This window comes from Bactrocera tryoni, chromosome 4 (assembly GCF_016617805.1).
Source record: "Bactrocera tryoni isolate S06 chromosome 4, CSIRO_BtryS06_freeze2, whole genome shotgun sequence".
In the NCBI taxonomy this organism is placed as follows: Eukaryota; Metazoa; Arthropoda; class Insecta; order Diptera; family Tephritidae; genus Bactrocera; species Bactrocera tryoni.
Window position 1 is genome coordinate 19493398 of NC_052502.1, and position 16909 is coordinate 19510306.

Here is a 16909-nt window from a genome sequence, read left to right on the forward strand (position 1 = left end):
TATTTTTTAATAAAAAAAATTCTAAGATAATTCAAATAAATTTGGATCATCACAATATATTTTTTAATAAAAAAAATTCTAAGATAATTCAAATAAATTTTTTGTAAAAATATTCCATCGTTTGCTTGGTTTAGTTTTAGTTTTTTTTATTAAATTCATTTTAAACACCATTTTTTTTATTGTCTAAAACTTTATATGAAATAATATACTCTGCAATACCTTTTGCCATCTCCTGGGAAAACATAGATTCCCCACGCGCATAAAATTTGTGATCCTTGCAGCCAAAAAACTGGTACAAATGGTCCTGATTTGAGGTGAAGGCTCGCCCAACTAAAAATGTTTAATTTTTGCTTACACTGGAACAAGTAATAGTCAAGCTTATATGAGGTCCCGCATTATGCTGGTGGAACACTGCATTTTTTATATTGATCAATTCTGGCCTCCTCTGTTTGAGTACATCACTCAATTTTGTCCAGCTGATCACTTTATTTGAATTCAAAAACGCTCTTATACTTCAGCATTAATCGTGTTTTTTTTAATGCCTATTGGCCATCGAGTGATATCTTGCACTTTACATTCTTGTAAACATACCACTTTTCGTCGCCAAAACCAATATATCACTTCTTTGACGTTTGATAAGCAAATCCCAGTCGTTAATGTGACCAATTCTGTACGAACATCAAGCGCCCAAAAAATAAAGCTTCGAAATTAACCTTAGATGTTTCCTGTACTTAGGAACGGTCGCGTTAGATAAATTTAATTGCTGACCAAGCAATCTCCGGAGTTGTGATTCGACGCTTTCCATCGACCAACGACTTTATTTTATCCACATCTGCTTCAAGCGTCCTGCCAGGATGTGGTGCATCCTCAAGATTGGCGCATCGGTCAACATATATTCTCCGTTCTTCTCCGTCACATAATATTCGCCTTGCTTGAACCGCACTTTTAGCCTTTTGATAGTAAAATATGCCGAAAATTCTGTTTTTTAACCTTCCAACTTCTTCGAATTTAAGAAAATTGTTTGCCTTACTATATCAGCTGTTCAGATATATGTACATATAACCGTAAAGCCGTTCAGCAGTTGTCATCAAACGAAATTACTTAGGGAACGACCCAATAGTTTAGCAACCACTCTGCTCAAAAGTAAAACTTGCAGAACTACCTTAATGTGCATGAATTTCAATTTCAACTGTATATATGTATTTACATATATCTACATACTTATATGAGAGTTGTCTACTCACAAATGCATTCTAGGAAAATATCTATCTGCAAGCCTATGCATACCCACATCCATACTTATTTTGTTGTAAGTGCGTCTGTATGGCTGTGTGCGTGTTTCTCGTTAGAATTGACGTGTGTATATGTAGCTATGCATGCATGTGTGTATTTCCGTTTGTCCATTTCACTTAAAAGTTACTTTGTGTCGGTCGGTCGTCGGTACCTACCTTTATATATACATACATACATACATGCAGAGAAGCAGACATACACACATACATGCTTAAATGCACACATAGCGATCTCCATGTCCAAGTAAAAGGCAAAACTTTATAAAAATTACACGTTTTTGTGCCGTTTGTAGCATTTGAACGACTGCAAAGTTTTTGTTTGAGCTACATATCCAATGTTATTGTTGCTGTTGTTACTGTTGTTGCTGCGCTTGTTGTCGTTTGTGTTATAAATTCGTCGCTGCCACACGTGACTGCATCGCATCTTAACTGAGACGAGACGAGACCACCCAGCAGGCGATTTGCCTGCACGCCACTCCCTCGGCCCCTCTGCCGCCCCCGCTCATCGTCGAGTGACTTTGCGTTGCATTCTGCTTTGTGCTTTGTGTTTTGTCCTTTTCCATTTTTCGACTTTTCTATAATATATTTCTCATTTCAATTTTCTTCTTCTGCTTTTTTGTTAGTAATTTTTTTGTTTTTCGTTTTACTTTCTGGTTTTTGTTGTTTGTGCGTTGCATCGCACTTTGTAAAGTGAAAATTCCATTGAAATCCTTTTTGTTGCACGCTGACCGTTTGTGTACCGTAAAATCGGTAACACAAAAAACAACAACAACAAAAAGCAGGAAAACACAATGCCATGCAGCAAGCAGCAGGCTGCAACAACAAATCATTGTACCAAAACAAAATTTATTTTTTATTTTTCTCTCTCTCTCTCTATTTTTCGTCTTCTCTAGCTTTGTTGGAAAGTTTATTTGATTTCAACAGTTGTTTTGCTGCTTTATGCGCTTTTGTTGTGGTTGTTGTTTTTAGTGTTGACTGACGATGACTTCTTTTGGCGCGGCACCAGAGTCAAGCTGCAGTTGCCATGTTTTTTTTTAACTTTTTTTATTTGTTATTTTTTTATTTGTATGCTTTAAGAAATTAAACTTTACTCGAAAATATATATTTCCAATGTCTCGGGTCTCCTCGTTTGCCGATGGGATATGCATATCATATACCGATGGATATGCAGTTGCCATATTTTTTTCAAGTTTTTTATATATTTTTATTTTTTTACTTTAAAGAGGTTTGTTTATGTTTCGGGTTTCCTCGTATACCGATGGGAGTTGCCATATTTTTTTAATTTTTTTATATTTTTAATTTCTTGCTTTAAGGCGATTTTTTAATATTTCGAGGCTCTTCGTATACCGATGGTAGTGGCCATATGTTTTTATTTTTTTTTTATTTTTAGTTTTTCTCTTTAAGGGATTTTTTAATGCCTCGGGCTTTTCGTATACAAATGGGAGTTGCCATATTTCTTGTTTAATTTTTTTATTCTTAATTTTTAAATAATTTAATTTTAATATATTTAAATTTTTACTTTAAGTTAGTTGTTAATACCTCGAGGCTCTTCGTATACCGCTGGGAGTTGCCATATATGTATGTATATATTTTTTTTTAATTTTTTTTACAATTTTAATTTTTTACTTTAAGGGGTTTTTTAATGCCTGAGGTCTCCTCGTATACCGATGGGTGTTGTCATATTTTTTCTTTAATTTTTTATATATATTTTTAATATCACTCTCTCAAGTCAACTCCTCGGTTCCCCGGGAGACATTCTTATAAATAACGACTGTTTATATGTGTGCTCACATCTTAACCTCAAACAGACACTATAACGCTACTTTTGGCTAGCAACTCTGCCTCCCATGCAACCGCCCATCAGCCACGCCCACCACGCTGACATCTGCATTAAGCTCGGCCAGCCGCATTGTCCACTTTAACTCTTTACGGCTCTTCCATTTTTCCTTTGTACTTTGTTTTCTTCCACTATGCGCTTGTTTTTCGCCTTATTCCTTTGGTATTTTATGGCCCATACATTGTGTCAAAAGGTCAAAGCGTCAAAAGCGAGCAAGCAAAATGGCAAAAATAAAAGCAACAACATTCAAAACAAAGCAAACGGCAACTACATTTGTCCAACTGTGTGGCAACAAAAGTCAAGAAAGAGAAAATGCATGAACATAGAAAGCCAGTGCCGGTGAATGAGGATGAGGAAGAGGAAGCAAAGCGCATATGGTAAAATGACTTTTTCAAAATAACTGTAATGTGAAAATGCCTTTTTGCTGCACTAAAACAAATGCCGTGAGGCAAAAGGCTCAAAGTTGGAATTTTTTGAACAACTTTTGCATTTATAATGATGGCGTGCAAATAGTAAACAAACAGCAAATAGCACAACAAAAACAACAACAAATACTTATGTATTTTATAATGAAAATTGTGCTTAACAAATAAAATCTACTTTTACACTCAAAATGCTACAAACAAAAAATGGCGCACACAAAGTGAAATGTTCTAAAGGCCGCCTCCGTTTGCTGCCTCTTCTGCCTCTTCCACTGCCGGCAGCATTATGTAGTATAGTTCTGGCTCTTTGCTGCTTACCTTTCGCAAAACGGTGTTTAATGGTCCAGTTGTAAAGGCTTTGTGAAACTAAAAGGATCTCAAAAGTGGGTTAAAGTGACCGAAGAATCGCCTGGCCGCTCGTTTTGTGTGACAGTCAAGTGGAAGAAGCGAGCGCGCAAGCGAGCGAATGTAAGAGAAATAGAATGAGTGTCAAAGAGCGCCTATAATATATGCTTTTCTATAAATATTATAAACGTGAAAAGCCGATTTTTCGTTGGTTAAAATTTTTATTCGAAACACTTCATGCAAAATACTTCTTCATGAGTAAATTTATGTCGAATTAAGCGCAATTGCATACTGAGCCGGAAGCAGAAAAATATACAGGTTTATTGAGCTTGCGGAAATTGTATAACACTTTTTTCAGGCCTAAAAGAGCTCAGGTTACAAGTTTTTATGTTAACTTTGTGTTATAAGTTAGCTATAGGTTACCTGGAAGTTTGGCTGGTAGTTAGTAATATTAAAATCCAGTTTTGAAACTTTTTTTAGCTCTCGTGTACAAATACCTTTAAATATATGATTTAAATGTTTCTTCAATTGACGAAAAAGGTTGATATCGCATTTTATTTTGGACCTATGAAACCAGAAAAAAATCCCTGTACATATAGTATTTGCCCAGTCAAGACTATCAGGCAGTTGAGCGATCACTTCATTGTTTTGGATGGCTGAAAACGTTTTTCATTGCTTTAAATTGTAAAACAATTATTGGTTTGGTCGCTTGTTTCAATCTTATAGACAGTTTTGCAACTTCGTGATTATTCTAGGAACCAAAAGATAATACCTACATATATGTGAAGTCACGACTTTATGTACCCTTATAGATCACTTCATTATTTTGGATAGTTTAAAACGATTTCCTTTCTTTAAATTGTGAAACAATTCTTGGTTCATCGCTTGTACCGGTCATATAGACTTTTTTGAAACTCCCTGATTGATCTTGTTCCGGTCTTCTAGACCATTTTGAAACTCTATGATCCGCTCCGATCAACTAAAGGCCAATAAGTGATCATGGTTGGAAACAATCATATTAAATTGACACTGGTAGTTAACCTTAGGTTAAGTATACCTGAAGTTCAACAGCTGGTTAATAACATACATATTCTAACAATAAATTCAAGTTTTAAAACCTTTGTAGCACGCTTATTAAATATGTGTTGGAAATGTTTGTTCAGTTGTCGAAAAGCGTTGACCCCACTTTTTATTTTTTTTATCTGTAATGTTAAGATGATATCCATGCATGCCAGGTCACCACTGTTTGACAGTTTACCGATCTTTAGAATGCACAGAAATTATGGTTTTCAATCAAAATATGAGAAAATCTCTGATTTTTCGCTTCTTTCGATGTTATGAACATATTTGAGGAACCTCGTTTAAATTTTCTGAACCATTCTCAGCTCCAGTCGGCTAAAAACTAACTAGACCTATAGATGGATCTAATGCCCAAGCATTCAATAATCTCACCGAGCTTAGATCCTTGCTGGTAGAACAATCGTTCTTGAACAAAATTAATCACCTAGAATTAAATTAGATTTAGGTTAGAATTAGGTTAGAATTCATAATATCTAAGTAACTAAATAGGAAGAATGCAAAAAGCGGCAACTTTGTTGGGAGTCTAAGATCTACAATTCACAAGATTATTTTACTAATGGAAAAGCCATAAAAGTTCATACAAATGCTCTCAATGGCTCAGAACTTGATTCTATAGCCTAAGCCTTCAACTAAAAACGACTTTACCGTTCCGAAGACAGTCGACGAGTCTACCTAACCATACTTCAGAAACGTTTTCTGCCATTATAATAATAGCAACCCCATGCTTACGTTGATAGAACAAGATAGGATCTATTGTTGAACCCTCCGTTAAGTCGGTCGAAGCCTCTAAACAGTCAGCTTTGATCTCACACTGGACAGAGTTAGTCTGAAGCACCTAATCTTATCACGGCACATATTTTGAAGGCAAATAAGTTTTCTCCCTATCATGATATCCCTTCATCTATCTTTAAAAAATCACAAGGTGTTAGCATCATTCCCTTGAAGTGTCTTTAAATCAGCTTTTTCTGTTATCCAACTTATTTCTAGTGTCAAGTGGAACATGTCAGCAATTTTTAACAAGATTTAACCTGTCAACAATCTTTATCAGGATTTAAATCAGTTATTTCAATTATCCGACTGATCCCTAAGGTTTTGAGAACCCTCTAGGCAATCTTTATCAGAATTTTAATCTGATTTCTCAGTCATCCAACTGATCGCTAAGGCCTAAAGGAATCTCTAGGCAACCTTTATCAGGATTTAATCAACTTGTTCAGTCATCCGACTAATCTTTAGGGTCTAGTGGAACCTGTCAGCAATCTTTTTCAGGTTTCAAATCGGGTTTCTCAGTTATCCGGCTGATCGCTAAAGTCTAGAGGTACCTCTAAGCAACCTCTAACAAGATTTAAATCAGTTTTTTCAGTCATGTGTCAGATCTTTTGGGCCTAGTGGACCCTTGCAGCAATCTCTATTAGCTTTCTGAGTCATCCCACTGATCGCTAGGGACTAAAAGAAACCGCTAACAAGACTTAAATAATCTTTTACAGTCGTCCGATTTATCTTTGGGGCTTAGAGGAGCCTGTAAGCAATCTTTAGCAGGATTTAAATCAACTTGTTCAATCATTCGACTGATCGAAATAATTTTAACTTCATGCAAGCCCGCCAGTCTTAGTTTCAAATACTAAATTCGAAGAGGAATAAGGAAATGGAGGGATATTCCTTAGTGCTAAATCTTTTTAAAAGGATTTTTTTTATATAACTAGATTTTTTCTTTTCTGGCAAGAATCCTTTGTCAACCCACAACTATTTTACTGTACACTGAAGGACACTGCCGCAAGTATATTATATTCTCGCTTGATGCTTTTGCTTGACTAGCGGTGCAATATGTGGAAATGCGTTTTATGGGTTCCTTTTAATTTTTTTCTCTATTTTTTGTCATACAAAATTCCTCAACGTTTTCTGGGTCACTTTGCAGTGGAACAGTATGTGCTTAGATGCTGTGTGGTTGTGTGTCCACGCTCATTGTCGTTGAGTGCAAGGATGAAAGAAAGAATGCAAGGATGTGCATACAAAGATGTGTGTGGTTGCTTTTACTTCTTTCTATTATTCGCTAGCTTCTGAGCTGCTAGCAACCACAAAGAGATGCCCGACAGTGGAGGTAAGCGCTGTTTGTTGTGGCACGCATGCCATGCACACAGTCAAAGTAGCTCGCGGCAAGGACACAAAACGAGTAAAAGTGAATTTATTAAAGAGAGTGCAAGATTTTCCTTTGAATATTAAAGGATATAGAATACTGAGACTTTCATTTATTAAAGCACGGTCTTACAACTGTCATCAGGAATCACATTCATACATCTCAAACTCATCAACGAACTCATCGCACTCATCATCAACGCATTTTTCGCCAAGTCAATAAGTTATTGCGGTCTCTGCCACTGCGTTACACAATACCTATGTATACAAGTAATTTTTCAGTGCATTTGCCCAACACACGCCTCATCGAGCACCACCTTTCTTTCTCCTTCCATTTTTGAATATTTTTCAGGAACCCAACGGCATCGGCGGCATAAACGGTCACGCCCATTCGCTGCACTTGCTCAGCGAGAAGGAGAAAGCACTGCAGGCTATGAGCGGTATGACCAGCTCACAAATCGTATCGGCGCAGGCGGCGAAAAATCTCTCATATGCCGCTTCGGCGGCAGCTTTTACCGCGGCTGGCTTGCATCAGCCCACGCACGGCGCTGTCGGGCCACCCGGCGCAGTGCCACCACTCTCGCCAGCACTGCCTGCACCTGCGGCCACATCAGCAACCTCCTCGTCTTCGTCGGCAACAGCAGCTGCTGCAGCAGCAGCCGCGGCGGCGGCGCATGCGTACACACACCTACATTCGCCGCATACACACTCGCATCACCTCCATCAGCATCACCACCTCAACCACCTTAGCCAACATCACCATAACCACCACCACCACCACCACCAGCACCATCCACACCACCACCCGCAGCACCCGCATCCGCACAGCGCTAGCGCACATCTGCCCACGCATCCGCACTTACCGCAGGTCACCTCTGCGGGCACGCTATATTTACAACAACAACATGCGGCGGTGGTGGCGGCAGTGGCGGCAGCACAGGTGCATCAAAGTACGTCGGGAACGGCGACGACGACGACAGCGACAACGCCAGCGACGGCGTCCGGTGTGCCACACGCCGCACATGCGCATGCGCACACGCCACTCCATCATCCACCGATGTATCCGGGCGTAAGACACTTCATATCTACATAGTACATGTGTAAATGCTATGCGCTTCTAACGAACTCGGCTAAATTTTGTGCTCATCTTTGTAAAAAAAAAAAAACAAAAACAAAAAGCGAAGCATTGCAAATAATAGGCATCGCTATAATGTACCGCTAACTCGCTACTCGTTGCGTTGTAAATAAATCATACACGTTGTGCGCTTCATAACCCTATATATCCATATAGATTTTGTGTGTGTGTGTGTAAATGTATTTTTTGTATATGTATGCGCACATAAAGCACCGTTGGCAACTCCATTAGGCACAAAGCCATCACTCATTTGTATGTTTTTAGGTTATGGTGCATATATCACACGCATTTCGACTCGTAGCCCCACTGGAGGCCCATATGCTAACGCAAACCATCGCTCGCTTCATCGTTCGCTTCATCTCATCAGCAGTGTCGGCAGCCAAAAAGTGCAAAATACTTTAGAAAAAAGTAAATTCTTTAAAAATCTACAAAAAAGAATTCTTCAAATTGGTTGGGGGTCGCCAAAATGCCAATTCTTGTACATACAGCGAAATCGCGTAATCATTTCTATGTAATCCGCAATTGTGATTTATATTATGTGTACTTTTACTCTCTCAAATGCTAAAACAAATAAACAAACAACAAGCTAAGCGTTCTCTCTCTCTCATCACAAACGCATAACCCTAAATTTTGTTGGCTCTTCATATAAACCTTGCTTTTCGCTGGCTCATTTTGTTCATATGTATTTTCATTTCAATTTAAGTATTGTACATAATCTACCGTTGTACATATATACATGCATACCTACATACATACTATATTTATTAGTAATCAAAAGAAATATATATACTCACATGCAATTTTTCTCTCCTTTTTAATTCTTCGCACGCGCCCACAGCAATTCTGGCAGCCCGGTTTGCAGCCCAGCACCTCACAAGAGTAAGTTATCTTGAATAAATTTTTGTAGCTGAGACATTGAAATTGTTTGCATTGACCGCAGTTTTTACGATTACAGCATTAAGCCATTCGCACAACCCCCCTATCCCGCCGGCAAACCATCGACAGCTGTGTCTGGTGACATCGAAGCAGGTCTTCCGCCCGCACAACTGCCGTGGGAGGGCAGAGCGATTGCGACGCACAAATTTCGCTTGCTCGAATTCTCGGCATTCATGGAGATACAAAGAGAGGAAATCGTGAGTCCACAGCCGTGCCGTATTACTTACAAAAATATAAATATATTTTTTCTTATTTGCAGTATCACCGGCATTTGTTCGTGCAACTCGGCGGCAAACCGTCCTTCTCCGATCCGCTACTTGAGGTAAGTGCTTATGAATATTTCTAAGGTTTTGGTTATGTTAGGTACGAGACATCAATCACCCTTGGACTACTGTGAAAAAGTCTTAGTCTTAGTTAAGTCAGACCTTCCTGAAAAAGAAGGTTTCTTGGACTACCGTGAAAAAATCTTATGTGATTCCAAAGAGCTCGTGAAGTGAAACCCAACTCTTTCGAAGGGTCAGAGCTTCTTGAAACAGAAGTTTCCTTGGACTACCATGAAAAAGGCGTATGTGATTCGAAAGAGCTCGTGAAGTGAAACCCAACTCTTTCGAAGGGTCAGAGCTTCCTCAAACAGAAGGTTCCTTGGACTACCGTGAAAAAGTCGTATGTTATTCGAAAGAGCTCGTGAATTGAAACCCAACTCTTTCGAAGGGTCAGAGCTTCCTCAAACAGAAGGTTCCTTGGACTACTGTGAAAAAGTCTTATGTGATTCCAAAGAGCTCGTGAAGTGAAACCCAACTCTTTCGAAACACCAAACCTTCCTGAAACAGAAGGTTCCTTGGACTACTGTGAAAAAGCTTGCGAAATGTGAAGTGAAACCCAACTCTTTCGAAGGGTCAGAGCTTTCTCTAACAGAAGGTTCCTTGGACTACTGTGATTCCAAAGAGCTCGTGCTGGCTATTGACAAGCAGTCACCAAGCTCACGTAAGGCATGGTCGTTCGTGTTGAATTATAAGTGGCCTGCAGTTATCCTACCCATTTTCAACCAAGTATAAGGCCTTTGACAACTTATAAGTTAGACAATTCTCTGTGATTTAGCGGAGGTTACTATTTTCTTAATAGGTTGCTGCGCTCAGAGCTCTTGACCTCTGGACTTGTATCACTGAGCTTCTGACATAGTGAGCGCTCACTCACTAAAGAGGCTACTTTGCGGAGCAGTGGATTTGCTGTTACTTTAATCGCAGAATGAGAAATACTGCCGTAAAGCTAGAACTTGAGTTGGTAAATAGCTCACAACTTCCTGCTTTCTCACCGAGCTCAGTATTCTTTCTGCCTCTACTTTACTAAAGTCACTCTATGGTTTCCTTCATAATTTTTCCATCTGGTCTTTCCAACGGAGTAGAGGTCTTCCTCTTTTTTTGAAGAATACTACCGAGTGGACATTTGTTGATAAAATACTAATTGCGGTCCGTTTCGGTTCGAGCTGAAATAACCTTCTTTCCAAAAATACGAGTAGTGTTGATTTTGTTACTATAATTGAAAGTTCCTATAGGAAATGACCAAACTCCAGAGAGTTTCTGAGTTAATATTTTAAACGGATGTGAGGTTAGGGTTAGGTTAAGAGGTCCATCCTAACAGGGATTTCACATGGACAGGTGAGGACACCGGTCCATTGTGGTACCTAAAACTTCAATATAATAGATCATAAAATGTCGGTTGCTGATACTTTTAATATGCTTCCTCACCATACGAAGTCCTCAAATTAAACAGTTATTTTAGATATTATTTTAATTAAAGAATACATTTTCTCTCCACAGACTGTTGACATTCGACAAATCTCCGATAAATTCCCTGAGAAATCAGGTGGTCTCAAAGATCTCTACGAAAAAGGTCCACAGAACGCTTTCTACTTGGTGAAATGTTGGGCAGACTTGAATACCGGCAGAGAGACGGGTGATTTTTATGGCGTTACGAGTCAGTAAGTATACTCAAATCCAAAATACATTGCTTTTGAAGTCTTATTATACCTTTCGATCTTTTTTTGCGCTTTAGATATGAGAGTAACGAAAATGTTGTGCTCGTCTGTTCGACGAAAGTCTGCTCCTTCGGCAAGCAGGTGGTTGAGAAAGTGGAAACGGAATACTCACGCTTGGAGAATGGTCGTTTCGTATATCGCATACATCGGTCACCGATGTGCGAATATATGATCAACTTCATACAGAAATTGAAGGACCTACCCGAACGATATATGATGAACAGTGTGCTGGAGAACTTTACAATACTGCAGGTGAGTAGATACAACGGACGTTGGTTATAGAAGAAATGTTATTTCTAATGCGCGCTCTCCATTTCTCTCTCTCTCTCTCCGTTGCTTTGATGCAGGTGATGCAAGCGCGAGACACACAAGAGACCCTGCTCTGCATAGCGTACGTGTTCGAGGTGGCGGAACAGAACAGCGGCGCCACACATCACATCTACCGATTGATAAAGGAATAGCATGAACTGCAACTGCCCAATCTAACCACACACAGTGAATTCAATAGTAGTAGTAGCAGCGGCATTGGCGGTGTAGGAGAAAGCGTAGGAGGCGTAAGCAAGTGTGGCGATGGCGAACGTCACGGCAGTGGTGGCGCCTTAGCGGTGACCATGGACGACGGTTCGATAAGCGGCGCCAGTGTGCGCGGCTTGGCGCTCACAACGGCGGCAACAACAAAGGATGCGCACGACAATGTCGACAGCACCAGCGGTGGCGGCAACGCAATCAACAACAGCAACAACACAAGCAGCGGTAGCAACAACAACAATAGCGCGCGTTACCTCGGCAGTCTCAGCGATTGCCAGAACGTGAGCAGCAGCGGTATTGGCATTGGCAGCGGCGGTGGCGGCGGCAGCGATTTGAGTGTCTCAGCCGTTGGCACATCGGCCATAACGCACATCAAGCAATCGCCAACATCGCCGAGTCCAATGAGCAGCAACGCTTTGGAAGCCACACCAACTGTGCTACAACAACAACATCATCATCGACAATCAAACGAAGAGCTGTTCGGCGCCACAGCCGCCACGGCCATTGTGGCACATCCCCATTCGACGTTGGCGACGCTCGACATGCAGCAGCAACAACAGCAGCAAGCACATGCGCATGCGCAACAACACCATCACCAGCAACAACAACAACAGCAGCAGCAACAGCAACATTTACAAAGACTCGGCAGCTTGAACAGCATCAGCGCCACTGCCAGCGCAGCAGCCGCCGACGTCGTAACCAGCAGTCGCGGCGGTATTGGCGCGCTCACGCACACGCTCGGCAGCGGCAGCAGCTTGCTAAACGAGCGTCCGCCACCACCGCCGTACAGCAGCAGCGCTGCTGTTATGGCTAGCAAAGTATTTCATGCCGGCTCCTGCGCTGCCAGCAGCATGGAGGCGTTGAACGCCGATGAACCGCCACTAGCGGCGTCGAGCTCGCGCCTAACCGCTTACGAACAGTTTCTCAAATTGTCCGCACAAGAGTATGCAGCGACGTCGGCGTCCGACAATGCGTCGGTGCTGAATTTGAGCAGCATCGGTAAGGCGGCATCAGAGAACGATTTGATGTTGCGGCACGCGAATGTCGCAGCGGTTATGGCGGCCGCAGCGGCGGGGAGTGTCAGCGTGGTGGAGGGCAGCGGTGTTAACATCGCGGATAGTTGTGAGCGTAATTAATTGGTTGTTGTTGTTGTAATCTTAATGATTTTTGTATGATTGTTGCGTTCGCTTTTGCTTGACGACAACGGTGATAAAGGGGTGAGCTGCGCGATGTGAGGATAACGGACTTTGAAAAGTGCGGTTATGTCCAAATTCTTCTAAAAATTGTCACAGCTTTTTCTTCTTCATGACAATTCGGTTCCAGCTCTTGTAAGACAACTGTTGAAGACATTTCTTTTTCAAAAAAAAATCGAAGCTTAGGTTTCTCCTTGCTATTCGGCTCACCTCTCTTCCGCCGGCGCTGTCGACTAAGCAAAAAGTTGTTGTACTTGCATCGACACACACACACACACATACACACATGTACATTTATATGATCTCAAAGAAATACAAGCAATGTTTTTATGTGTTGAATTTCTTTATTTACTTGATTTTATGTCTCTTTCTAAACACAAATGCAATACAAAATAACAAAAACAACAAATATTTTACTGACGCAATGCAATAAGGCAAACAGTAATAATAATAATAAAAATATAAAAAATTAAAATAAAATTATGAAAATTAATAATGAAAATGTGAAAAATAATAATAAAGATAATTGTAAAATATATAAAAATAAAAAATAAAATAAATAAAATTTAAAAATAATTAAAATAAAAATAAAAGTTGAAAAAATTAAGTAAAATTAATTACAAATGTATATTGTAAATAAGTAAAATTGTATTATAATTAATTAATGAAACTTTGGCGTTAACACACAAATCAACAACAAATTAAGCAAAAGTGAGTACATATCCACGCCAATAGAGACCAACAACAGCCGCAAATTAAATATAACTAAGAAAGGAATTGTAAGCTTATGTATGGTTTTATAATATTTTAAAAATTAAATATGTTTTTGTTTTCAATTTTTTAAATTATTTTTAATTAAAATTATTTTCTAATTTTAATTTTCTTAATTTAATATTTTTGTTTAATATTTTGTTAAATTTTTTTAATTTCTTTTATGTTTTACTAATTTTTTTATTCTTTCTTTTAATTTTTTTAATTTTAAATTTTAACTTAATTTTTTTAATTTTTCTTAACAATATTTTTTTTTTATTTTTTACTTAGTTTTTTTTTAATTTTTGATTTAATTTTTTAAGTTTCAATTTTTGACTTAATTTTTTACTTAATTTTTCAAGTTTTATTTTTAATTTTTTACTTAATTTTTTTGATACTATTTTTTGATTTTTCCTTTTAAATATTTTTTTTTGGTTTTCTAATTTTTTTATCTTTACTTTTAATTCCATTTTTTTTTTTTTTTTCACTTAATTTTTTAATTACTTACTTAATTTTTTAAATTTTATTTTAATTTTAATTTTTGTTTATTTTTATTTTAATTTCTCTTCGGTTTTTCTAATTTTTTATTATTTATTTTTTTTAGTTTTTTACTTCATTTTTAGTTTTTTTAATTTTTATTTTTTATTCTTTGATTTTGCCTTAAGTAATAAAACAAATAACAGCCGCTGCTACTACAAACAGACACATACACAGTTAATATATAAAAAAATTTCACTTTTTTCTTAATTACAATATTTTAAGTAATTAATATAACTATTATAATTTCTTAAAAACAATATTTTACAATGTATGTATATTGACTTGCGATTTTTTTACAAAAACAAAAACATATTTTACATTTAAGTGTGCATAAATATTTATGATTCTTATTATATCATGCAATATATTTTGCAATTAATTTTTTGTTGTAATTTTTTTGACTCTTTTGTTTCAATTTATCAATAATACATATATTTTTAAAATATTTTTTAAGATTACAAATCTTATTTTATTAAATTTAGTGCAAAGATATTGATTTTTTTTACAAATATGCTTAAATTAAAATTAATTTTACAAACAACAACAACAAGCAAAATAAAACTTAATATTAAAGTGCATAAGTATGTATTGTATGAGCCATTCATACATATTTTGTATATGTAATTTATATTGACAACAAAAACAAAAATGTTTAAATTTAATATTAAAATTTAAAAGCGATGTTCGTTGTAATTAATTATTAATTAATTGTAATTAAGTGCTATATGTGCGTAAATTTAATAATAATGAATTAAAAATAAATAATTATATAATACTAATTGCTGTAACATATTAACAACTGAAAGTAAAAAATAAAATTATATAAATATAAATAAATAAAATATTTTTTTTTAATATTAAACAACAAAATTTTGTTTGTGCATGCGCAAGTTAGAAATTTATGAAATTCTGAAGCAAAAAAAATTTAAAATTCATGCAAAAGTGAATTGAACCATCCACCGTTAATGAAATGCGAACTCTATTCAATTGAGTATTTTTAATACGCCGAAAAAATAAAAAAAAAAAACACAAAAACAAATAATTACAAAAATACAAAAACTTAATTGTGTAAGTGTGTAAGCGTGCGGCAAAATGTGAGAAAAATTTAATAGACAAAAAATAAGCAAAATTATTGCAGAGATAAGTAAATTTAACTATGACGTAAGCAATAAGTTTATAAGCATCAGTTGTATTTTAAATAATATTAACATAGCTTTGTAAAGTATTTTTGTTGATATTAAGTGACTTTTACCCGAAAACAAAGAGAGTAAAGTTAAAAAAATAAAAAAAACTACAAACAAGGCACGAAATCGAAAAAGATTGCGTAAAAATGTGTTAAAACTAAATTTAATTGTAAGTCTGTAAGAAAGAAGTTTGTTTATTAAAAATAAAAACTAAAAAAATTAAATAAAAGTGAGGTTACTAACGCTTGCTTGTCTAAAAACAAAAATTAGAATTTTAAGCAGTAAAATATTAATTAATTAATTATTTTTTGAATTCTGCAAAAATAAAATTTAATTTTAATTTTTTTTTTTATAAAGAGTTATAAAAATAAAAAAATAAAGCTTTTTATATTAAAAACAAAATCAATAAAATTATTTTAAATTCCAAACTGTAAGTCAAACAAAAATATTTATTTGTTAACAAGCATTCAATAAATAAAAAAATATATAAATTAAATTATTACGATATGAGGGTAACATAAAATGTTATTAAGTCTTTAAATAATAAAACTTTAAAGTTTAAAAATTAATAGTTTTTGTAAAAAAAATAAATTTTTCATATATATCATCTTTCTTTAAATGTGTATAAAATTCAAAGCAGGTTTTTATGTACAAAAATAACAATTTTTCAATTCCCAAATATATGTATATATGTATGTACATAAATAACTTAAACTATGCTCACACACTACTAAAATTTCTAAAATAATTTTTATTCCATCAAATTTTCTGTCGGGAGTTGAAATTTTTTAAATAAATATAAATAAATTTAAAATAAACATATGTTTTTCTCTATTTCGAAAATTTATAGCAACAAAAAAATTTTAAATATAAAAAAATTTAAAATATAAAAAAATCGAGTCCAACAAGTTTTCTGTCGGGAATTGAAATTTTTAAAATTTTGAAGCAATTTTTTTTTTAATTTCGAAAAATTTATAACAACTAAAAATTTTAAATAAAATAAATGTGTACTAAAATTTTATTTTAAAAATTTAAACTCACGACAGAAAATCTTTCAAAATTAAATTTTTACAAAGAATTCTGAATTCGAATAACACTTCTATCTACTAAAATCTATTTTGAAAATTTCAATAATAAGTGAAAAATCCGTTAAAAGAAAAAAATTAATTCTTATAAAAAACTTGATTTTCAAAAAATAGCTATGAATAAGCAATAATATACAAAATTTTTATACCATATTTTTTTCGAAATAATTTAAAATAACAAAAAATATTTAAAAAATTTTATTTTGAAAATTTCGACTCACGATAATAACGTGAAAAATGCGATAAATTAGAAGAAAATTTCGAAAGTAATTTATTTTAATAAAATTCAATTTTAAAAAAGCTAATTCACAAAATATACAAAATTTTGATCTCATAAATGTTTCCGAAATATGTAATTAAAAAAAAAATATTTAAGAAATTTTATTTTGAAAATTTCGACTCACGAAAATTTTAAAA

General features: G+C 35.6%; 2 protein-coding genes across 10 annotated transcripts in view; both read left to right on the top strand.

Moving 5' to 3' along the window:
* LOC120775003 (protein scalloped) overlaps positions 1-11697 on the top strand; it is a 289532-nt gene extending 277835 nt beyond the window's left edge. For 7 of the 9 annotated variants that reach the window (XM_040104932.1, XM_040104933.1, XM_040104934.1 and 4 more), the window contains 6 exons: positions 9080-9120; positions 9182-9374; positions 9437-9499; positions 10995-11155; positions 11230-11464; positions 11560-11697. In XM_040104932.1, coding sequence (XP_039960866.1) covers positions 9080-9120; positions 9182-9374; positions 9437-9499; positions 10995-11155; positions 11230-11464; positions 11560-11673 — 807 coding nt within the window. In that variant the 3' untranslated portion in view covers positions 11674-11697. Of the gene's footprint in view, positions 1-7458; positions 8176-9079; positions 9121-9181; positions 9375-9436; positions 9500-10994; positions 11156-11229; positions 11465-11559 lie in introns of all 9 variants that reach the window. The other 2 variants (XM_040104929.1, XM_040104931.1) reach the window with 2 other exon arrangements.
* A 100-nt stretch (positions 11698-11797) lies between these two features.
* LOC120775004 (homeobox protein abdominal-A-like) lies at positions 11798-13436 on the top strand. Its single transcript, XM_040104938.1, has one exon. The coding sequence runs from the start codon at positions 11824-11826 to the stop codon at positions 12874-12876; it is 1053 nt and encodes a 350-aa protein (XP_039960872.1). The 5' UTR covers positions 11798-11823; the 3' UTR covers positions 12877-13436.
* Positions 13437-16909: the final 3473 nt, after the last annotated feature.